The sequence below is a fragment of the Bison bison genome, unplaced genomic scaffold, assembly GCF_000754665.1.
Source record: "Bison bison bison isolate TAMUID 2011002044 unplaced genomic scaffold, Bison_UMD1.0 scf7180017864118, whole genome shotgun sequence".
NCBI lineage: Eukaryota > Metazoa > Chordata > Mammalia > Artiodactyla > Bovidae > Bison > Bison bison.
In genome coordinates, this window is record NW_011494690.1 from 3,561,829 (window position 1) to 3,586,550 (window position 24,722).

The 24,722-nt window shown below is 37.3% G+C and overlaps 2 protein-coding genes across 2 annotated transcripts in view; one reads left to right on the top strand and one right to left on the bottom strand.

The window, feature by feature from the left end:
* The window catches only part of FAM227B (family with sequence similarity 227, member B), a 217,778-nt gene that overhangs the window by 63,047 nt on the left and 130,009 nt on the right, over positions 1-24,722 (top strand). The window lies entirely within an intron of this gene.
* The window catches only part of FGF7 (fibroblast growth factor 7), a 62,151-nt gene continuing 58,898 nt past the window's right edge, over positions 21,470-24,722 (bottom strand). Inside the window, exons 3-4 of the mRNA XM_010839518.1 lie at positions 23,844-23,947; positions 21,470-22,594 (exon numbers count right to left, since the gene is read on the bottom strand). Of these exons, the coding sequence (XP_010837820.1) occupies positions 22,400-22,594; positions 23,844-23,947 (299 nt within the window). The 3' untranslated portion in view covers positions 21,470-22,399. The remainder of the gene's footprint in view (positions 22,595-23,843; positions 23,948-24,722) is intronic.

Below are 24,722 nucleotides of genomic sequence, written 5' to 3' on the forward strand. Positions count from 1 at the left end.
TCCTGCCCCCAATCCCTCCCTGTCCATCACCAACTCCCAGAGTTCACTCAGACTCACGTCCATCGAGTCAGTGATGCCATCCAGCCATCTCATCCTCTGTCGTCCCCTTCTCTTGCCCCCAATCCCTCCCAGCATCAGAGTCTTTTCCAATGAGTCAACTCTTCACATGAGGTGGCCAAAGTACTGGAGTTTCAGCTTTAGCATCATTCCTTCCAAAGAAATCCCAGGGCTGATCTCCTTCAGAATGGACTGGTTGGATCTCCTTGCAGTCCAAGGGACTCTCAAGAGTCTTCTCCAACACCACAGTTCAAAAGCATCAATTCTTCAGTGCTCAGCCCTCTTTATAGTTCAACTCTCACATACATACATGACTACTGGAAAAACCATAGCCTTGACTAGACGGACCTTTGTTGACAAAGTAATGTCTCTGCTTTTGAATATGCTATCTAGGTTGGTCATAACTTTCCTTCCAAGGAGTAAGCGTCTCTTAATTTCATGGCTGCAATCACCATCTGCTGTGATTTTGGAAACTATAAGCAAGGTGAAAAGACAACCCTCAGAATGGTAGAAAATAATAGCAAATGAAACAACTGACGAAGGATTAATTTCCAAAATATACAAGCAGCTCATACAACTCAATACCAGAAAAACAAATAACCCAATCAAAAAGTAGGAAAAAGACCTAAACAGACATTTCTCCAAAGAAGACATACAGATGGTTAACACATGAAAAGATGCTCAGCATCGCTCATTGCTAGTGAAATGCAAATCAAAACCGTAATCAGATATCAGTTCACACCAGTCAGAATGGCCCTCATCAAAAAGTCTACAAACAATAAATTCTGGAGAGGGTGTGGAGAAAAAGGAACACTCTTGCACTGTTGGTGGGAATGTAAATTGATAAAGCCACTATGGAGACGGTATAGAGATTCCTTAAAACTAAGAATAAAACCACCAAATGACCCAATAATCCCACTCCTAGGCATATACCCTGAGGAAACGAAAATTGAAAGAAACACATGTATCCCATTGTTCATTGCAGCACTATTTACAAAAGCTAGAATATGGAAGCAGCATAGATGTCCATCTACAGATGAATGGATAAAGAAGGTGGTACATATATACAATGGAATATTACTCAGCCATAAAAAGTAACGCATTTGAGTCAGTTCTGATGAGGTGGATGAACCTAGAGCCTATTATACAGAGTGAAGTGAGTCAGAAAGAGAAAGATAAATATTGTATTCTAAAGCACATATACAGAATCTAGAAAAATGGTACTGAAGAACTTATTTACAGGGCAGCATTGGAGAATCACACATAGAGAATAGACTTACAGACATGGGAAGAGGGTAGGAGAGGGTGAGATGTATGGAAAGAGTAACATGGAAGCTTACATTACCATATGTAAAATACATGGCCAAGGGGAATTTGCTGTATGGCTCAGGAAACTCAAAGAGGAGCTCTGCATCAACCTAGAGGGGTGGGATGGGGAGGGACATGGGAGGGAGTTTCCAAAGGGAGGGGATATATATATATACCTATGGCTGGTTCATGTTGAGGTTTGACAGAAAACAGCAAAATTCTGTAAAGCAATTATCCTTCAATAAAAATAAATTTTGTTTAAAAAGAAAAGAAAAAAAAAAGAAAATACTTCCCACACATAACAAATATTTGCATTTTGCCATATTTGTTTTTCAAGTCTTTTATTTACAGATCTTTTGTACCATCCCTAAATCTGTCTCTCCCTCCCCAAAGGTAATGATTATGGCATTCTTTCTTTCTGTAATATATAACATTGTTTTTTTACATTCTTTACATAAATAATACATATGTAAAACTGTTTTATATTTCAGTGTTTAATCATAGTCAACATTCAAAAATTTTAAATAATCAGCTGATATTGACCAATATTTCTGGCCACCAAGAGAATATACTTATGTGGTCTCAGAGTTTATAGCGACCACTAAAAGTGTTTTTCTCTTATTAAGGGAAATACTGCTTATGAGCTTTTATCTCAATTACTTTTGTTCCAAGAATTGTTTATTTATGTGTTATTTCATGATGTGTGTATGTGTGTTAGGCTTTCAGTTGTGTCTGGCTCTTTGCGACCCCATTAACTATGTCCACCAGACTCCTCTGTCCATGGAATTCTCCAGGCAAGAATACTAGAATGGTTTGCCATTTCCTTCTCTGGGGTATTTCATGATAGTTCTAGTTTTCTCAGAAGTTATTATTTTGCAGTATCCATTTTCTGCAATCTAAAATATAGAATTGCTCTAAGTGGTGTACTGCCATGCTTTAAAGAGATTTTTATCCTTTATTTTTAATGAAATAATTTTAAAAATTTGGAAAAACATAAAAATTGTCTTTGTTCAAACACTCCTGATTTTTGTGTTAATGGAACATCTTTACGAAATGCTTCATCTGTTTTATTTGCCTATAAATATTTGAAAAATACTTTTTATATTAGATTCTAAAAAAAATCATTTTCTGTTTCTGGATAAGGCATCTAAGTCTGGGATATTATGGCAGGTTAGAGGTTTAATTATGAATTATTTTCATATACTGCTCAAAATTAAATTTTAATACTTTTTTTTAAATTTAGGGAAATCTTCAACTTGAACTATGTACTTGATAAAATGTGTTAAATTATTAGAGCCATGTTATTAATATTCTTATGTAATAGGTTGCTTTTATTATAAATTATAAAATGAGGAAACTGAAACATAAATTAAGTAAATTGCCCAAGGTCAGATAAACGATAAATGGTGGAATATGAATTCAGAAAGTGAAGGTGAAGGACAGGGAAGCCTGGCATGCTGCAGTCCACAGGGTCGCAAAGAGTCAGACATGACTTAGCGACTGAACAACAACATGAATTCAGATTCAGGAAATTCTGGCCTTAGAGCCTGAACTTTTTAACTACTTCACATAGAGCCTCTCAGACATTTAATTTTACAGGCTTGTAAGTGTATTAAGGCTTAAAATTTTCATCATAGGATAAGAGTTTTAACCTAGGAAAATTACCATGGCCTTATGTCCTCTTTCATGACTAATGTGAATGAGTGTTTAGATTCCTTCCTGAGATCAAATTTTAATAAGTGAGAAAGAAGGAGGAAAGCTGTTAGTATATATGTGTGCTCAGTCGCTTCATTGGTATCTGACTCTTTGCAACCCTATGGACTGTAGCCCTCCAGGTTCCTCTGTCCATATGATTCTCCCGGCAAAAATACTGGAGTGGGTTGTCATGCCCTCCTCCAAGGGATCTTCCTGACCCAGGCATTGAACCCAAAGAAGGATGGAGAAGACTGGGGGAGAAATCTCACTTATTCCCCGATTATGTATATGGATACCTCTAGAAATAGTAAGCAGTCATTTGGAGAACTGGAAAACCCACACTGTGGGGCCAGAGTGGCCCAGAGGTACAGTGATAGCAAAGAATTAGAATTTCTGATCCTACGAAAGAAACTGAGTCTCCAGTGGGGAAGCACAGGTCTATTACACACCACTGTTTTTTGCATGGGAACTAAAAGGGCAATTGTAGCACTTTAAAAAGAGAAGAATTGCATAAAGAAGTGCTCTTATTTTTTTATAAGTAATTTTTCCTGTAGACCTGCTTAAACTATAACTACTAGGAACTCTGGGGTGGAAACTTGTTCAAATCTTTGTTTTTATTTGAACTTTGAGCCTCATATTTCTTTAAAACCTTAACCTATATTTAAAGCTGTCTTACAAGATATTGCATTAGTTAGTGGTTAATGAGTCCCTCTCCTGCACATACGGATTCAGTGATCCACAGTCACCACCCTATAAAATTTCACAGTCAATAGAATTAATAGAATAAAAGAGGAATAGAGATGCACTCATAGAAGTCTTGGTTTAGAAGTTACCTATATGACCTCAATCACATAACATTAGTAAGAGCAAACCATGGCTACACTAGGTATAAGAAGGGCTGTCAAAAATTCTGGTTGAGAAAGTGATACCTAGTAATAGCTATATACTGTGGAATAGGGAGCACACATTTTGCAGGACATGGAAGTGTCTCTGCTACAAGAATTAAAGAATAGTGCAGTAATCTTTATGTATGGGTGCTTTTGTCATGGCCAATAATAAAATTTGAACTTTCAAACAATACCAGACCACATGACCTGCCTCTTGAGAAATCTGTATGCAGGTCAGGAAGCAACAGTTAGAACTGGACATGGAACAACAGACTGGTTCCAAATCGGGAAAGGAGTATATCAAGGCTGTATATTGTCACCCTGCTTATTTAACTTATATGCAGAGTACATCATGAGAAACACTGGGCTGGATGAAGCGCAAGCTGGCATCAAGATTGCTGGGAGAAATATCAATAACCTCAGATATGCAGATGACACCACCCTTATGGCAGAAAGTGAAGAGGAACTAATGAGCCTCTTGATGAAAGTGAAAGAGGAGAGTGAAAAAAGTTGGCTTAAAACTCAACATTCAAAAAACTAAGATCGTGGCATCCGGTCCCATCACTTCATGGCAAATAGATGGGAAAACAGTGGAAACAGTGACAGACTTTGTTTTTCTGGACTCCAAGATCACTGCAGATAGTGACTGCAGCCGTGAAATTAAAAGACACTTACTCCTTGGAAGGAAAGTTGTGACCAACCTAGATAGCGTATTATTAAAGCAGAGACATTACTTGGCCAACAAAGGTCCGTCTAGCCAAGGCATGGTTTTTCTAGTAATCATGTATGGATGTGACAGATGAACTATAAAGAAAGCTGAGTGCCGAAGAATGGATGCTCTTGAACTGTGGTGTTGGAGAAGACTCTTGAGAGTCCCTTGGACTGCAAGGAGATCCAACCAGTCCATCCTAAAGGAAATCAGTCCTGAATATTCATTGGAAGGACTGATGCTGAAGCTCAAACTCCAATACTTTGGCCACCTCATGTGAAGAGCTGACTCATTTGAAAAGACCCTGATGCTGGGTAAGATTGAAGGTGGGAAGAAAAGGGGGTGACAGAGGATGAGATGGTTGGATGGCATCACCGACTCAATGGACATGAGTTTGAGTGAACTCCGGGAGTTGGTGATGGACGGGGAGGCCTGGTGTGCTGCAGGCCATGGGGTCACAAAGAGTCAGACACAACTGAGTGACTGAACTGTGCTGATCTTGTCATGGCCAATAATAAAATTTGAACTTTCAAACAAAAATTCTGAAGAACTTGCATCCGCTACCATGATCTTGACAGTTTCCCAGTCCTTGACTTCTCTGGTAAGTCAATGGTGATATTAAAAATGTGATTTTTTTTACTATAAAGAAATGTGTCAATATTTAGAATATCTGCATAACTCACTGAACCAATATTTTTCAAACGACTAATGCATTGTATTTTTAAAAATCATATATGTATTTTAAAAAGTATGACAGATCAGTGGATTTTAGTATAACAGTACACAAAGCACAGTTATATTTTCCGAATCTACATTGCAACCCACCATTAAGAAACTAGAACTGTCAAGTTTGAGTATAGTATTCAATCAAAGAAAATTCACAGCTGTTAAAATACTTTTCTTTTTTGACTATTTGTGTGATACTGGGTTTTATTAATATGCTTCAATATATAAATATATACTTCAAAAATCTGTCTGAAAAATGCAAAAGTAGATATTGGAATCCAGCTGTCTTCTACTAAGACTACTAAGACCTCTAGTCTTCTACTAGGGATCTTTTAAATAGGAAACAGAGTAACTCTTCTCAAAATTTTTCTTGATAAATTTTGAGTTATCTTTTTCAAAAACAATGCAATTTATGTTAATATGAAATCAGTTTATTAGTTTTAATGACATAATAAATACATGTTTAAGATTTATGTTTTAATTTCTAATATAGGAAATACTAATAGATATAAAAACCCATATAAATAAAAATTCTTAATTGTCTTTAGTTATTCTTAAGAGTATAAAGTGGCCCTGAGCCCAAAATTTTGAGGACTTAGAGCACTTTTAAAGACTTAGAGAAAAAGACTTGAATGTCCTTGAGCATGTCTTTTAACCCCTCTCAGCCTTATTTTTTCAACCTGAAAAATTGAGGTGATTGGAATAGATTATTTCTGTAGTTCCCTTTTCTAAAATTTCATTACTCTATGCCTCCTATCTATGAATACTGAATGAACTCCAAAAGTGTTTTGTCAAATGTTGAGGTGGAATTAGCAGTAGAAACTGGTGGCATAGATTTATTATTTTGGAAGTCTTTACCCTCATTTTCCTTCAATAGTTCTGTGTGTGTGTGTGCTTCTTTGTGCTGGAGGAATGCTAAGGCAGGTCAAGAGCAGATCCAGGGTAACACATGAGTATATACATTTTGTGCATATGTATGACTTTCAAGGAATACAATAATCTGTGCTCCATGTATGCTGCTGTCCCGAAATTGCTTGTTCTAATCCAAAACATAATTTATTCTTCTTGACATTTGAGATGCTTATTGTCCTTTGGGATTAACTTTTCTCCAGAATTTTAAACTAAAAGCACTTTCTGTTTTCCTTTTTAATGAGATAAACAGACAGCAGATAGTTAAAATTTGCCTTCTAAACAAAATGGCATATCTCCCTTTTTAGGACTGGAATGTAAGCAGTTGTAGAATTTCAGTATCTGGAAGGACTCAGCATTTACAAGCCAGCTCCCCTTTACCAGTATATTGTTAGATTATTTACAAGATCAAAGTTTTAATGTTCATTTTTCTTATTGTGGTACAACACCATATAACCTTTTAAACTCAGATGAAGATCATTCTTGAAAAACAAATTTTACACCTTCCCCCTAATCTTTAAGCTAAAATTTTCCTCTTTATCTAGTCTTTAAGGTTAAAATATTATCATGTTTTATGATTTTTAAATAGACTATGGTTTAAACCACAAGCAATAAAAATATTCTTATATTCAGTTAACATGTAACTTTTAAGTAACTATGTGCACATTTCTGTACTTGGTGCTATGGGGAGGTAAAACAAAATTTTTTAAGTTATTCATATACAAGCACTAGTTGATATTTAGCAAATGACATGTTCCAAAAATGGTTAAAGTAATCGCCAGATTGATTAGATACTTGAACTTTAACTTGCATCTTGGTCATTTTGCTACCTCTTCACTGTGAGCAATGCTTAGGAACAATTAAAAATAAAAAAACTTTAAAACATAAAAATAAGATAACCCTCGGAGAATTAAGCCAGTAAAATCTCAACATTGTTCTCTTCAATATACATCACTGAAAGAAAACCAAGAAGTTTGCATGGCTAAAGTGTGCAAAATCCCCAAGACATTAATAAGAAGGCCAGAGATATAAACTCCCAAAGTGGTATTAATTTTAATAAGTTGTATTGTTGTACTATTTTTGGTTACTTTTATACTATGTGGATAAAGACTATGTGAACATAAGTGGGGTAAATGACATGTAGCATAGAATAGATATAGCCCAAAGAGCCAGAAACTAGTAATGTTTTTTACAGAACTATCCAAATTTGATTGTTGTGAATTAGATTTCATAACAACTTGAATAATTTATCTTTTAAAATCCTTTAACTTTACTTTGTTAAGTTGGGATGCAACTTTCTGATTACTAGTTTAGCTTCCAAGATAATTGTCCATGGTCTGCCATTGGGTGACTTGCAAATGCCTCCCCCAGGTACATTGGTCTGTAGATTGATAGCAGTGGTCAGAGGTACTAGATAACATAAAAAAGCATCAGGTTCTTATTGTATTATTACATGCATTAACATCTTCCAGTGAGTGATATGGAAATATCAAGCTAAGGAGAAGTGAATAACTTGAATTTGAATACTTCTGAGAGACTGTCACTAGGTTGAACAGCAAGGTGATGTCTTGCTGTTTTTATTGAAGTATAGTTGATTCACATTGTTATATTAGTTTCAGGTGTACAATAGAATGATTCAATGTTTTTATATGTTACACTCCATCTAAGTTTATTATAAAATATTGGCTATGCATTGCATCCTGTATCTTGTTTATTTTATACCTAATAGTTTTTGCGTCTTATCCCATTCACCTATGTTGCCTCTATCTCCACCCATTGCCCCACCGGTAACCACTAGTTTACTCTCTGTGAATCAGTTTTGTTATATTCATTCATATATTCTACTTTTTAGATTCTTTATCCATTCGTTTGTTGATAGATACTTAGGTTACTTCAATATTATGGCCATTGTAAATAATGCTGCTGTGAACATTAGGGAGCATTAATCTTTTCAAATTAGTGTTTTTGTTTCTTGGGATCTATATCCAGGAGTGGAATTTCTGGATCATATGGTAGCTCTAGATTTAATTTTTGAGGAACCTCCATATTATTTTCCATAGTGGCTATACTAATTTACACCCCCACCAACAGTGTACAAGAGTTCCTTTACTCCACATGCTTGGCAAAATTTATTATTTGTTGTCTCTCTGATGATAGACATTTTGACAAATTGAATGTGATATCTCATTGTGGTTTTATTTGCATTTCTCTGAGGTTTAATGATGTTGAACATCTTTTCACGTGCCTGTTGGCTATCTATATGTCTTCTTTAGAAAAATTTCTATTCAGATGTTCTGCCCATTATTAATCAGGTGGTTTTTTGACAGTGAGTTATATGAGCTCCTGATACATTTTGGATATTAACTTTTAGCAGGCAAATCTTTTCTCATTGAGTATGTTGTCTTTTTGTTTTGTTATTGATGTCATTTGCTGTGTAAAATCTTTTAGTTTAGTTAGGTCTATTCATTTGTGTTTGCTTTTATTTCCATTTTGAACAGAAACTCAGGTTTGGCCCTTGGGGTTAAAATAGCAGAAGGACATCAGAGTGGGGATGTCCAGTAAGTAGCTACGTTCAAGAGTCTGTGGAGAAGCACTGGAACAGGGCTAAAGTCATGGCATGGATGGTTTGGGAAAGAGGGACGAGAGAAGAAGGTAGCACCTAGGGGATATTCAAAGTACAAATGGTGGAAAAGAAGTCCACAAAGAAGGAAGAGATGGTACTGATGAACGTATTTGACTTTTGAGAGTCGCTTGGACTGCAAGGCGATCAAACCAGTCCATCCTAAAGGAAACCAATCTTGAATATTCATTGGAAGGACCAAGGTTGAAGCCCCAGTACTTTGGCCACCTGATGCTAAGAGCCAACTCATTGGAAAAGACCCTGATGCTGGGAAAGATTGAAGGCAGGAGAAGAAGGGGACAACAGAGGATGAGATGTTTGGATGGCATCAGTGACTCAGTGGACATAAGTTTGAGCAAGTTCTGGGAGTTGGTGAAGGACAGGGAAGCCTGGCGTGCTGCAGTCCATGGGTTCACAAAAAGTCAGACATGACTGAGCGAGTGAACAACAACAAATTTTATCAAATACGTTTTCTACCCCTCTCTCTCTTCTCTTTCTGGGACCCCTATAATGTGAATGCTAGTACATTTGATGTTGTCCAGAGCTCTTAAGCTATTCTCATTTTTGAAATTTGTTTTTCTTCTTGCTATTCTGATTGTGTGATTTCCATTATTCTATCTTCCAGATAGCTCATGCATTCTTCTATATCACCTGTTAGCTGGTTTTTAGTCACTAAGTCATTTCTGCCTCTTTTCGACCCCATGGACTATAGCCTGCCAGGCTCCTCTGTCCTTGGGATTTCCCAGGCAAGAGTACTGGAGTCACTGCCATTTCCTTCTCCAGGGGATCTCCTGACCCCAGGGTCAAACCCACATCTCTTGCATTGGCAGGTTGATTCTTTACCACTGAGACACAAGGAAGCCACCTAATCTGCTGTTAATTCCCTGTAATGTATTTTTCATTTCAGTTATTGTATTCTTCAGCTCTGACTGGTTCTTTTTTGTATTTCCTAGTTATTTCTTAAAATTCTCATGGTGTTCATCTATTCTTTTCTCAACTTCAAGTAATTTTCTTACTATTATTGCTTTGAATTCTTTATCAAGTAAATTGTTTATCTCTGTTTCATTAGCATTTTTCAGGGGTGTGTGGTTCTTATTTTTTTGTTTGAAAAAATATTCTTCTGTATTCTCATTTTGTTTAAATTTCTGTCTCTGTGAAATTAGGTTAAACAGTTACCTATCTTGATCTTAATGGAGAATACATGTGTGGGATGGTCCCTATTCAGTCTTCTTATGGCCAGTGGCTTTCATGGGTGGCTGTACCTGAAGTGATCAGGGGCCAGATTTTTCCCTGGGGTGTGTTGGCAACCACCACCTTGATGGAAGGTAGGGCTAGAGTTGAAGGGGCTGGAGCGAAAGCCAAGTGCAACCTGACACTTCTCCTTTGCTCAGTGGCCATCACCATTCTCTCAGGGGATAAGGTCCAAGAGGTTGGAGCAGGAGCCCTGAGAGAGGGGTTTCTCCAGGATTTCTCCTCCAGGTGGCTGGGACCTGAGGCCTTGGGGTTGCACTTCTGTGCTGGTTTCACTTTTCCTCAGTGTCCTTGCTTTGGTTAGAGGTTGAGTCAGGCCAGAAGGGTTGGTGCACACTACTGAGCTGGCTCACCCTGTGTGGGCAGGAACATGCTGAAGTGTGCTAGTTATTTCTTCCCTGAATCTAGTCTCACTGCCTTCTGTGTGAGCAGGGATGTACTCTCTGGCAGTGGCATTCTTTTCCCTGGAGCCACCCTCATTCCCTCCCAAGTGTGTGCACCAGGTTCCTGCTGGCATGCTGGCAGTGGTTGCCAACACTCCCTCAGGTGGTACTCAAATGCAGTCACACTTCAGATAGGACTTGAACCCACGGTCTCTGACTTAGGATAGGACTCAAACCCAATTGGACCTCAGTTGGGACTCAAACCCAAAATATTTTAACTGAAACCATGCAACCCATCTCAGGATTTAATGAACCTCAGGTTCTTTATATCTCAGCACATATGGTATTCAGTAAAAGGCTAAGTGATAGGCAAGATGTAGATTTATTGATATCCTTTGTAAAGAGGTTGCAGGAAAATGGGGCGTGAGAAGGTGGTCAGGTCCTGGGTGAGGCCCTGGGATTGGCTGTCCAGTGGAGGTCTTTGGCTCCATGCAGGAAAGAATTCAAGAGCGAGCCATAATAAAGTGAAAGCAGAGATAGACATTTCATAGACAGAATGCAGTTCATCTCAGAAGGTGAGAGCAGTCCTGGGAAAAACACACTCCACAGATAGAGTGTAGGTCTTCTCAGGTTAGAGTCCCCAAAATATGGGGTGGGTAGTTTACATGAGCTGGATAATTTCCTAGGCTAATGAGTGGAAGGATTATTCCTACTATTTGGGGGAAGGGGCAGGGATTTCTAGGAATTGGGCCACTGCTCACTTTTTGCCCTTTTATGATCAGCCTGGGAACTGTCATGGCATCTGTGGGTGTGTCATTTAGCATGCTAATGGATTGCAGTGAGCATATAATAAGACTCAAGGTCTACTGGAAGTCAAATTGTCTGCCATCTTGGGCCTAATGTGTTCTAAACAGTTTATGTAGTATCCTCAAAGGCTATGTCATTCTTTTAAAGGTTGTGCCCTGCCCCTTCCCTCCTGTCTCAAAACCCCTCACTCGGAAGAATCCCTGAGCCTGTCTTACAGCCCCTTCTCTTCTGTACTCTCTACTAGGAATGCAAGTCCTGACCAGATCACTTCTCCTCCCTTCCTACAAGATTCTGTGTGAATGTTTCTTCACAGCTTTGGTTGTGGAAGAGCCATCCTGCTCGTTCCCAGTGAGAATCATTCTATATGTAGTTGTTTTTATATTTCCATGAGGGGAGGTGAGTCAAGCATCCTAGTATTCTGTCATCTTGAACCCACCCCACAAAGGTACATTTTTATTCATTTGCAACAACTACATTTACATACTGCTTAAATAATTGGAACAATGCTTTGTAATGAGGTGTGCTTATTATTCTGTCACTGAATTAGAATTGGTTTATCCATTCATTCAGTGAATATTTGCTGACTGTTTACTCTGTGTCAGATACTATTAAAGGTGCTTGGGATATGTAAGTGAAAAAAATAAATAGGATCTTTTTTAAAAAAATTATGGACTAGTGAGGAAAGAAAGACAGTGGAATAAACATGGTGGACTAAACTCTAAGGTTTGTGGTGAACAGTGAGAAGACTGGACAGATAAGGGAACCAATTGTTTGACAGCTTTGGATGTTATTTTAAAGAATTTAAAATAAACACAATATGCTGCTGCTGCAAAGTCACTTCAGTTGTGTCCGACTCTGTGCGACCCCATAGACAGCAGCCCACCAGGCTCCTCCGTCCCTGGGATTCTCCAGGCAAGAACACTGGAGTGGGTTGTCATTTCCTTCTCCAATGCATGAAAGTGAAAAGGGAAAGTGAAGTCGCACAGTGGTGTCGGACTCTTAGCGACCCCGTGGACTGCAGCCTACCAGGCTCCTCCATCCATGGGGTTTTCCAGGCAAGAGTACTGGAAAACCCAATATGCAGTGAGCAGCTGATGTGGATTCTTTAACTGACAACAGACATCATCAAAGTGTATTTTAGGGAGATTATGGGAATAGGTAGTATCTGAGATGGGAAGGAACTTGACATAAAAATGATTAGGGAACATTCTAGAGTAGCTAAACTCTAGACATGAGGTGCGAGGATGTAGAAGGATCTAGAAAGACATACATCTGAGCTAGCAAGAGTCTAGCTAAATTTTCATGATAACAGATAAAGGGAAGAAGAGATAAGAATAAAAGCTGACTACATTTTGAGCATAAATATTAAGGAAAATGTTTATCTACTTCCATGTACTAAAGTTTGAAATATATATCGGGGAAAAGTTTTCTGAAAATCAAATTGCATTCTGCATTTTTGAAGGATTTCTTGTCTAATAATTCTGTTATAATTATCTTCATACGGTAATTAGAAATATAAAGAAGTATGTAGAAAAAGAATCTCATTTGGTGAAAAATTTGAAACAACCAAAATAATGAACAATAGGAGATCAGTTAAATAAAGTTTCATCTAGTCTAGTTGGATCCCTTAACTTCATTAAGTTGATTAAGAGAAAACTTTTGTTAAAGTTGAGACATTAAGTGGATATATACATGCCTTAAATATTTCCTTTACTTCAAACTTTTGTACATTCGTCAATTTTTTTTATGTGGGGCTATTGCCTTTTCCATACCAGTGGGCATATGATTCCCATTAAAATATTGTCTACAGTGTTCAGTTTGAGTTTCTTTAAAATGACATGAGAATTTAGTAATATCTGTGAAACAATCTGAGTGCATAATTGTTGACTTTTATTACTTTTTTTTTCACTTTTCTTGCTGATACCTAAATTACCATCTAAGTTTTTAATCACTTAACTTTTTCCATTGCCACTCCATCAGTTCAGTTCAGTTGCTCAGTCGTGACCGACTCTGTGACCCCATGAATTGCAGCACGCCAGGCCTCCCTGTCCATCATCAACTCCCAGAGTTCACCCAAACTCATATCCATCCAGTCGGTGATGCCATCCAGCCAACTCATCCTCTGTCATCCCCTTCTCTTCCTGCCCCCTATCCCTCCCAGCATCAGAATCTTTTCCAATAGGCCACTCTAAAAACTTTGGCTTCCATTCATATACGGAAAATAAGTATAGTTTTGAATAGAAAAATTACAGTATCTGAGATATAATTTAACAGAATCTAAACTCTGTCTGCCCTGTTTGAGAATGGCATGTGGTATGTGTGTGGTGGGGGTTGAGAATGGGGGGAGTGTCCCTTTTTGCACTTTATATTCCATAATTGTTCCAATGCAAAAAGACCTGTAGCTCTCTTTTCAGTGTTTGTATTTATTTTAGCCCCAGTGTGACAGCAAAATATGGAAATACCTAGGAAAACCTAGTGTCTAGAAGCACTGTACACTTTAGAATAATATTAGAAAATATGGAATTAGGTGGGAAGCAACATAAGGCTTTGGGGGGTGTTTAAGGAAGAAACAAGGATGAAGAATCAGATGTAATTCCTAAAATGTCCCCTCCCCACATGTTGCCCTCACTTAGTTAATTGGTTCTCAAATACATAGGCTGATTAAAATCTCCTGGAGAGCTTTAAAAATAATGATTGCCTGAGCTGCATCCCAGATATACTGATGCAGTTGATCTGAAGTGGGACCTAGGCCTCATTATTAAAAAAAAAAAAAAAATTCCCAGATGATTCCAATGTGTATCTTGCATTAAAATCTATTTTTTTGTCAAGTGTTTTTAGCTCTTTATCCTTAGGTGGTGTTGGGTAACTTATGACTGACTACCTCCACCATCTAGGACAAAACTCTGTGGTTTGAGGAATTTCAATTGGCATATATGATCTTATTCTCTTGAGGTAGGAAGGTGAAGAGGAAGGTTATCTTCATTTTGGATCTGAAGGCAGTGTCATTTCCTTCATGTAGAGGCAAAGTAATACTGTTAATTTTCCAGCTACGTTCAAAGATCTAAGGAGGCATTACCATTACTGTAGTCGCTCAGTCGTGTCCGACTCTTTGCAACCCCATGGACTGTAACCTACCAGGCTCCTCCCTCCATGGGATTCTCCAGGCAAGAGTACTGGAGTGGGTTGCCATTTCCTTCTCCAAGGAGGCATAACTCAAGCTAATAGACAGTTCAGACTGTGGTTCAAGCCTTTTTTCATTTATCCTAAGTGGCATTGTACTATAAAGTATCCTTCAGGAAAGGATCAAGTGTGTGCCACAGAGGGTAAACTTACTTCATCTTTCACTGCTGAATGGCTCACCACTGAAAGCCACAAATGACTCATATTAGGCCGAAGAATTGATGCTTTTGAACTGTGGTATTGGAGAAGACTCTTGAGAGTCCCTTGGACTGCAAGAAGATCCAACCAGTCCATTCTAAAGGAGATCAGCCCTGGGATTTCTTTGGAAGGAATGATGCTAAAGCTGAAACTCCAGTACTTTGGCCACCTCATGCAAAGAGTTGACTCACTGGAAAAGACTCTGATAGTGGGAGGGATTGGGGGCCGAAGGAAAAGGGGACGACAGAGGATGAGATGGCTGGATGGCATCACTGACTCGATGGACGTGAGTTTGAGTGAACTCCGGGAGTTGGTGATGGACAGGGAGGCCTGGCGTGCTGCAATTCATGGGGTTGCAAAGAGTCAGACACGACTGAGCAACTGAACTGAACTGAACTGAGGCCCTAGAGAAGCCTGTCTTTATGGCAGTGACCTTAAAATCATTGTTTATGACTTGTGTTAGGCAACCCTTAAGATGGCCTCCAATAATTTTTGTTTTCTGGTTTGTCTGCCTTTGTTAATTTTTTCCCTTGCATACAGGCCGAAGTGATGGAACAGTACTGAAGATTAGGCTATGAAATACTGTGGCTTCCGTTTGGGGCACTCTTTCTCTCTCATTCTTTCTAATTCCTTGCTCTGTGGGAAACAAACTGCCATGTGGCAAATGGAGCTTTGGCAAGGTTTATGTGGTGAAGAAGTGGTATTTCAAACCCACAACCAGTGAGTACCTAAGGTAAATTCCTCTCTGAGTTGAGCATTGAAGGAACAAATAACTGCAGTTCTGGCCAACACCTTGATTATAGCCTTACAAAAGATTCTAGCTAGAGACACCTAGCTAAACCTTGCCCAGGTTGCTGACCACATTAGCTATGAGATAATTAAAATCATTTTTAAACCATTAAGTTTTAAAGTTAAACCAATTTAAGCCATTAAGTTTTAGGACAATTTGTTGTATAACAATAGATAATTAATACGTGGCTGACTGGATATGTCAAGAAAAAGGCCTTCTGTCTTCAAGATAAATGTTATTATTCATCTCATATTTCAGTTATTAGAATACAAGTTCTATTGATATGAAAATTAAATAAATTTTTATCATTTCATAAATTCAATTTGAGGATTTGGAAATTGGAACCATATAATAACCAGGAAGTAAAAGGAAACTGAAATATTTCTCAGGTGAGAGTAAATATAGGAGTTATTGGAAAGAGACTAGGACTTTCTCTGTTGCTTCCCGTCAAGTCTTCTCAAGAAAAAGTATATTTTCTAGACAAGCCACTCAAAGTTAGAGGATGAGTGGAAAAATACGTGGGAGGAGTATTACCTTCATTGAAAGCAGCAGCTTTGCTGGATAAATATAGAAGTGGAATAAAAAGTAGCTGGGGGAGGGGCAATAGAGGGGTAGGACATTGAGATACAAACTATTTTGTCTAAAATAAGCTACAAGGATAAGTTGTACAAGACAGGGAATATAGCCAATATAATAACTATAAGTGGAGTATAACCTTCAAAAACTATGAATCACTGTATTGAACACCTATAAATTATATAATATGTATCAACTATACTTCAATAAAAAAATAAAATTAAAAAAAAAGGAGTAACCTGGCAACAGTGCTGAAATGTCTAGTGAAGTTTTTAGGAACTATATCATATTAAGATACGCATTAAGAACTCAAACCAGACAGACCAATTAATAGGTATTCTCTAAAAACTCTGTTTTAAGGCAGTTGTAGAAATGTTCGAAGCTGATAATCATCTGGTGCCCACATAGTGACCTGAATCTATTCTATGGGAGTGGTGGTATGCTCTAATTCACAGTAACCACTCGTTGTTGTTGTTGTTCAGTTGCCCAGTCACGTCCAACTCTTTGCAACCCCTTAGACTGCAGCGTGCCAAGGAATCCCTGTCCCTCACCACCTCCCAGAGTTTGCCCAAGTTCACATTCATTGCATTGGTGATGCTGTCCAGCCATCTCATTCTTGATGCCCTCTTTTCCTCTGCCCTCAATCTTTCCCAGCATCAGAGACTTCTCCAGTGATTCATCTGTTCAAATCAGATAACTGAAATACTGGAGCTTCAGCTTCAGCATCAGCCCTTCCAGTGAATATTCAGGGTTTATCTTCCTTAAGATTGACTAGTTTGATCTCCTTGCTCTTCAAGGGACTTTCAGGAGTCTTCTCCAGCACCACAGTTCAAAGGCATCAATTCTTTGGCATTCTGCCTTCTTTACAGTCCAGCTCTCACAACTGTATATGTGACCACTAAGAAGACCATAGCGTTGACTATATGGACCTTTGTTGGCAGAGTAATGCTTCTGCTTTTTAACACACTGTCTATGTTTGTCATAGTTTTCCTGCTAAGAAGCAATTATCTTCTGATTGCGTGGCTGCAGTCACCATCTACAGTGGTTTTGTAGCCGAAGGAGAAGAAATCTGTCACTACTTTCACCTTTTCCCATTTATTTGACATGCAGTAATGGAGCCAGATGCCATGATATTAGTTTTTCGGGTTTTTTTGTTTTTTTTTTAATATTTAGTCTTAAGTTGGAGAAGGCAATGACAACCCACTCTAGTACTCTTGCCTGGAAAATCCCATGGGCAGAGGAGCCTGGTAGGCTGCAGTTCATGGGGTTGCGAAGAGTTGAACACGACTGAGCGACTTCACTTTCAGTTTTCACTTTCATGCATTGGAGAAGGAAATGGCAACCTACTCCAGTGTTCTTGCCTGGAGAATCCCAGGGATGGGGGAGCCTGGTGGGCTGCCGTCTATGGGGTCACACAGAGTCGGACACGACTGAAGTGACCTAGCAGCAGCAGTCTTAAGTTGACTCTTTCATTCTATTTCTTCACCCTCATCAAGAGGCTCATTAGGACAGGGTGCTTAGGGCTGGTGCACTGGGACAACTCAGAGGGATGGGATGGGGAGGGAGGTAGGAGGGGGGTTCAGGATGGGGAACACATGTAAACCCATGGCTGATTCATGTCAATGTATGGCAAAAACCACTACAATATTGTATAGTAATTAGACTCCAATTAAAATAAATAAATTTAATTTAAAAAAAGAAAGAAAGAAAAAAGAGATTCATTAGTTCTTTGCTTTCTCCCGTTAGTGTGGTATCATCTGCATATCTGAGATTGTTGATGTTTCTCCCGCATATCTTGATTCCAGCTTGTAACTCATCCAGCCCAGCATTTCTCATGATGTGCTCAGCCTATAGGTTAAACAAACAGTGTGACAGCAGACAGCCCTGTTGTACTCCTGTCTCAATCTTGAACCAGTCTGTTGTTCCATACACGGTTCTAACTGTTGCTTCTTGACCCACATACAGGTTTCTCAGGAGATAGGTAAGATGGTCTGGTATTCCTGTCTCTCTAAGAGCTTTCCACAGCTTATAATGATCCACATAGTCAAAGGCTTTAGCATAGTCAATGAAACAGAGATAGAAATTTTTCTGAAATTCCCTTGCTTTCTCTGTTATCCCCTTGCTTTCTCTGTAATCCAGAAAATGTTGGCAATTTGATCTCTAGTTCCTTTTCCTTTTCTAAACCCAGCTTGGACATCTGGAATTTCTTGGTTCACATAATGCTGAAACCTAACATGCAAGATTTTAAGCATGACCTTACTAGCATGTGAGATGGATGCAGTTGTGTGATAGGTAGCATCTTCTTTGGTACTACCCTTCTTGGGAATTGGAGAAGGAAATGGCAACCCACTCCAGTATTCTTGCCTGTAAAAATCCCATGGATGAAGGACGCTGGTAGTCTATAGTCCATGGGGTCGCAAAGAGTTGGACACAACTGAGCAACTTCATTTTTTCACTTTTTTTCTTGGGAATTGGGATGAGGATTGACCTTTTCCAGTCCTGTGGCCACTGTTGGGTCTTCCAGATTTGCTGACATAATAAATGCAAAACCTTGATGGCATCAACTACTCATACTGGTCCTTAAATGTTTTTAGCGTCACTGTAGTTCATAGTAAACTTTTATAATATATAAAGTTTTGGTTTTCTTTAACCAAGTGTCATCTGTGTGTAAAGTTGAACTGTGTGAAGTATAGGCTCTCTTGTGTCTTATTCATGCCTAGGTATATGGCAGTAGGATAGTAGTGTAAATGAAGCCACATGATAAAACTTATACATCTTTCTGATATATCACTTTTTTCCACTAGTGTGAATTTTATATTAAAGCAGACATAAGTGTATTATGGAATAAAATGCAAAAATCACATGAGTTTTAAGAAAATTTTTCAAGAAATTTTGTGTCTTTGGTGGGATTCCTTTTCATTATTCCTTAGACTCATTCTCTACCTCTACTATTATTGATGTTTCAGTAGGAAATTTGAGAGGCATTGATTTAGGTTATTTGTGGTTACAGAATTGCCTTTAGTACAGCCAGTTCCAGGCTTCCCAGGTGACTCAGTAGTTAAAGAATCTGCCTGCAATGCAGGAAATGCACGAGATACAGGTTCGATCCCTGGGTTGGAAAGATCCCCTGGAGGAGGGCATGGCAACCCACTCCAGTATTCTTGCCTGGAAAATCTCATGGACAGAAGAACCTAGTGGGCTTAAATGCACAGGGTAGCAAAGAATTGGACACCACTAAAGCGACTGACGCATGCACAGCCAGTTCCGTAGTCCATCTGTATGTTCTTTAAGAACCAGAAGGGGCAAACACTAAGAGATGGAAACCAAGAATTTATATCCAGCATCCTTTCTTTTCTGTCATTAAGTTGAATTTTTGCCGGCTCAAAGCCTGATAATTTATTTTATAGCATTTTTATGTAAAAATATTTTAGTTCACTAACTGCATTGAAAATATATTTTTTATTCTTTTGTTAACTATTCAGTTTTTTCCTTCCTAATTCTTGAAAACCAATGTATTTAACCAGTTTTCTCTTTCAAAGAACATTTAGAAAAGATTACTCTGTTTATCTGGCTAATTTGCACAATGCTCTCCGTTTGTAAATAAAAAGGTGCATGTAAGAGTTGAATAGGAATCAGAATTGGAAATTTCATTTTTTTACTCCTTTTTATTCAATTCATCACAGTATAGACTAATTATTATATATCAAGTGAATTTCCCAACATGGCACATTTGAATGTAAATGTAAAGGTCATATTTCTATAGGAATACTTTTTTTTAAAGGCTATTAACTAATAATTGTAATCATCTAAGAGCAAGAAGCACATGCTGAGTGAGCTCAACTCTTGTGGCAGCTCTGAACCTAACCTGCTGTGTTATTGGGATCTATTAAAATATAATCTCAATTCCCTGGTCTACAAATGAAATAGTAAGGACTAAGATTCCTTGCAGTTGTAAGACTCTTGAATTCTAAGTATATGTAATTAGTACAGATTTTATTTTCTAAAACTTGCACATTAATAAATAAAGGGGGGAGGATAAAGAATTGTTAAGTGTTTCTAGAAACACTACTGGATCATATTTACTGCTAAATATTGATTAATTCAGTCTTGCTTTATAATTTGTTAATAAGTATAACTCTAGTCAGAGTATTTGATCCTAATATAGCTCATAGCTTATATACATACACACTATTTCTGTTTAAATTTCCATATAACCATCTTTCACCCTAACTTTTAAAAATGAGTTAAAATTAGTTTCATTATGAATTCACTTTGATATTAAACATTCAATGAATTAATATAAAAAATTTATTATGGGTAGAGACACTCTGCTAGGCAGTAAGGAAAACAAATAATGAGAAACATCGATTCTTATCTTGGTATGTTCCCAAGATACCAGGCACAGAAGCTTGATCTAGGAACCTAAGTTATCAAGGCCCTGGAGTCAAATAATAAAGACTATTAGGCATGGCATTTCCCCAGAGTATACCTGAGGACAGGCAATCCTTCATAGCTTCCTACAGCCTCATCATGTAGGTGAGCCACAAGAAAATCAAATGAATCTGTTATTTCTGTTGACCTAGCCTTTTTATGTAACTCTTACCTATAAATGTACTATGAGATATTTGTATGAAATAAAGGGACTTTAATGACAAATAGTTTGAAATCAAAACCACCATTGTTAGCATATCAGCAGTTTAACTTAGATAAATATTGGCCTTCAATTGAACAATAAAGTACTACGAAGATCTTCTAATGGAAGTATTATGAACTAGAAATTTATCTTTCCAATAAGTCCATCATATATAGCCTGACCTCAAGCCTTGATTACTATTCAGAGTCTCAAATCCCTAACTATAGACTCCACTTCAGACATTGTGTCTTCCCCATTCAATAGGAAAGCAACTTTCAATGCTGGCATATTTTAAATGGCAGAGATTTCTAGAGATTAGAAAAACTACTAACTTAAGTATGCATATTTTAAAAGTATTTTACTTTTCTTCTCATGAACTTAAAGCTTAACTTTTAAATCCTGTAAGTCCTTTTATCTGCAGTGATTTTACTTATAAGATCCAATTTAGTTGACGAGAATATGTCACAAAACATAGTTCACATTTTTGTATTGTTCCCTGTGAGACGTCTATTGTAAGAAATGCTGCAGGCTGTCATTTTTGTCTGCCATCCAGGATTTGCTGGCCTGACTGCTGTGTACTAGACTTGATGTTGGTCACAAGGGGGAGGGGGACTTGCAGTGGAGCCAGACGGTTTTGTTATTGCTTTAGAATTAAAAGCATATGAAACAGATACAGCTTATTAAGGTTGTTTTTTTTTTTATAAATAACATAAACTTAAATAACAAAACAGTAAAGTTCAAATACAACTTAAAATAGAGTTTAATGCTGTAACCAGAGGAGAAAAGCACGATTATTTGCGGGAAGAACATTATTAAAAGCCATATTCCTGAATATGAATTATACAAAAGAAAGATTATGTTACCTCAAAAAAACATAAAAGATTTTTGGATTTTACTTTTAGGGATTATAAAATGTTATCTTGTGGTGAGTGAGATGAAATACAGTATTATCATCATTATTGCTATTTTATATACAAGATTTTTTAAAACATCCTGTAAGCAATACCCTTTCAACTGGAGCAGCATTACGAATTTTGTTCTTGTTAATTGGTAGGTACGAGCATGTTCTAATTCTATACTTTTATAAAACTACTGCTTTGACTCATTTCCATAATGGAATTTTTGAGAATACTTGTTTCTTTTCTGATTAGAGTGGTTCATAATTTTTCACTAGAACGTATTCAAATACTGCTCAACTTCCATAGTTAGTGTTGGCTTGATTATCTGACAGATCATTCCAGCAGCCTTTAGGTCTGACACATCTTATATAACATCATCTGCATTATTATTATTATAGCAGCCATTTTATAAGCAGATAGGAATATTTAAATAATCATTATCAGATAATCAAATCTAACATACTCTTAAGGGTAAATTAACTTAAGAAAAAAACATTACTATTACTAACATCATGATTGTACAACCAGTTTTACAACTTTTTACAACTTTTAGTTACTAAATCTGATTTTTGTGTATATTTTTTTCAAATCTTTCTTTAATGCAGTCTCTTAAAATAAACATAAATGCGCAAGTCCAGCTTGATCAGTTTTTCAGTAGTTTTCCAGCCTTTCTTGGTTAGTTTAAAAAAGAGAAAAGAAAAGATGAAAAAGAAAACAGTCCACTTAAAGAAATCTCCCTGCTGGAACTGGTTTCTTATATGCCATATATGATTAGGTTATTGCCATAGGAAGAAAGTGGGCTGTTTTTTGTTCTTTCTTCGTTTTTTTCCCTCTTACTGGAACCCCCTTTTGATTTAAGGCAACAAACATTTCTCCTCCACTGTGTGTCCATTTAGCTGATGCATATGTGTTGTAATGGTTTTCCAGAATTAATTCTTTGAAGTTGCAGTCCTCATTGCATTCTTTCTGCAATGAAGAACAACAAACAACATTATCCAAATGATTTTTAGAAGGACTCAAACAAAGAATAAACATAATATTTGGTAAAATTAAAACCTACATGACTTTTTTGATCAAGAATAATGCAGTTTGTTGGATAGCATATTTGAAAAAAGATCAGATTTTTTTACAAAGCTAAAATGCTATACATATAGTTATGCAACATAGTTCCAAACATGTTGCTTTTTGGCAATCAGTTGCTACTATTCTTAAGAGCTATTTTCCTCTAATTAGCAGCTCTCATATTACTATGCCCAAGTCACTCTTTTCCTAACCTTGAGATTTTTATATAATTAGCAGATCCTCTGGCTGAGCACACACACATACTCCTTCCCTCAGCTGAAGTCATATTTTACAACTTTTATTCATTTACTATTATACTACCTGTGATAGTGGTGGAAAATTAAAAAGTTAATTTGCTCATCCATCCAACTTGTCATTCATTCAGTTAAACTTATATTTTTATGTAGTCTATGCCAGGAATACAAAATAAAAGTCAATTATACTGTATCATAGTGGGATAAACTGTTACATATTTTGTATTGTAATAAAGAGGGAACAATGGGAATGCTTATAAGTCAAAGTCTATCATTGTGAGATTGTTGTTGATAAACAAAAGTCTGCATTTTTTTCACCAAGAATTTTCATATCAACAAAGTGCAAACTGCATGGACTTTAACAAAAAGAGCTGACAGATGGAAATTTTATATTTTAAAGGTCTAAAGTGCAAATGAAATTTTAGAGCTAGAAGGATCCTTGCATGCATGCATGCTCAGTTGCTGACTCTTTGCAGCACTTTGGACTATGGTCCGCCAGGCTCCTCTGTCCATGAGATTCTCCAGGCAAAAATACTGGAGTGGATTGCCACTTCCTCCTCCAGGGGATCTTCCCAACCCAGGGATCAAACCCACATCTCCCGCATTGCAAGTGGATTCTCTACCACTGAGCCATTGGGGAAGCCCAGAAGGATCCTTAAGGGTCAGTTAATCCAACTTATTTTACAGATGATGAAACAAAGGCCAGAGAGCTTAAACAAATTGTCCAAGGTGACACAGAAAACATTTTTCCTTAATTCCTAAATAGAAAATGTTTTAATGAAATCATTGAATTACATAGTGTGAGAGGAATTAATTTCACTTTTACTTTTCAGAAAGGGAAGATACTTTTGACAAAAATAAGTTTGAGAAATTAAGTCTAAGCTATCATCTATCAATACCTTTGCATAGAGCTTTCCTTCCTTGTTCATTGCAAGATAATATTCACTTTCCACTCCTTTGATTGCTACAATTCCAACAGCCACTGTCCTGATTTCCATGATGTCTGCAAGGAATCACAGAAAGATATGTCAGTTATTCACTTAGTTTTACAGATTATCCAAGAATGACCATTTGTTCTTATTTGTTTCAACTGGGAGTTAAGATTATTAATGTGATTATTTACTCAGCCTGACACCCCGACCCACTGAGAACATGTAAATACAAACACTTAGTCCTTATTAAATGTGGGAAGTGCAAACTATCAATTTTTTTATTTTGCAGAAAAAGATATTTGGTTTCAAAAAAGTTACATATTTGAAGCTTTTTCTTCTCTACAATTATATTTCCAATTTACTATAATCATTGTTCAGTTGCTAAGTTGCATTTGACTCTTGGAAATGTCATGGACTGCAGTATCCCAGGCTTTCGTATCCTTCACTGTCTCTGAGTTTGCTCAAACTCATGTTCATTGAGTCAGTGATGCCATCCAACCATCTCATCCTCTGTCGCCCGCTTCTCCTCCTGCCCCCTCTTTCCCAGTATCATACTCTTTTCCAATGCTTCCACTCTTTGTGTCAGGTGGCCAGAGTATTGGAGCTCCAGCTTCAGCATCAGTCCTGCCAATGAATATCTGGGTTGATTTCCTTTAGGATTGACTGGTTTGATCTTGAGAGTCCAAGGAACTCTCAAGAGTCTTCTCCAGCACCATAATTCAAAAGCATCAATTCTTTGTCACTTAGCCTTCTTCATGGTCACTTACATACATGACTACTGGAAAAACCATAGCTATGTCTATATGTAAAATATATATATATATATATATATATATATGCTCACAT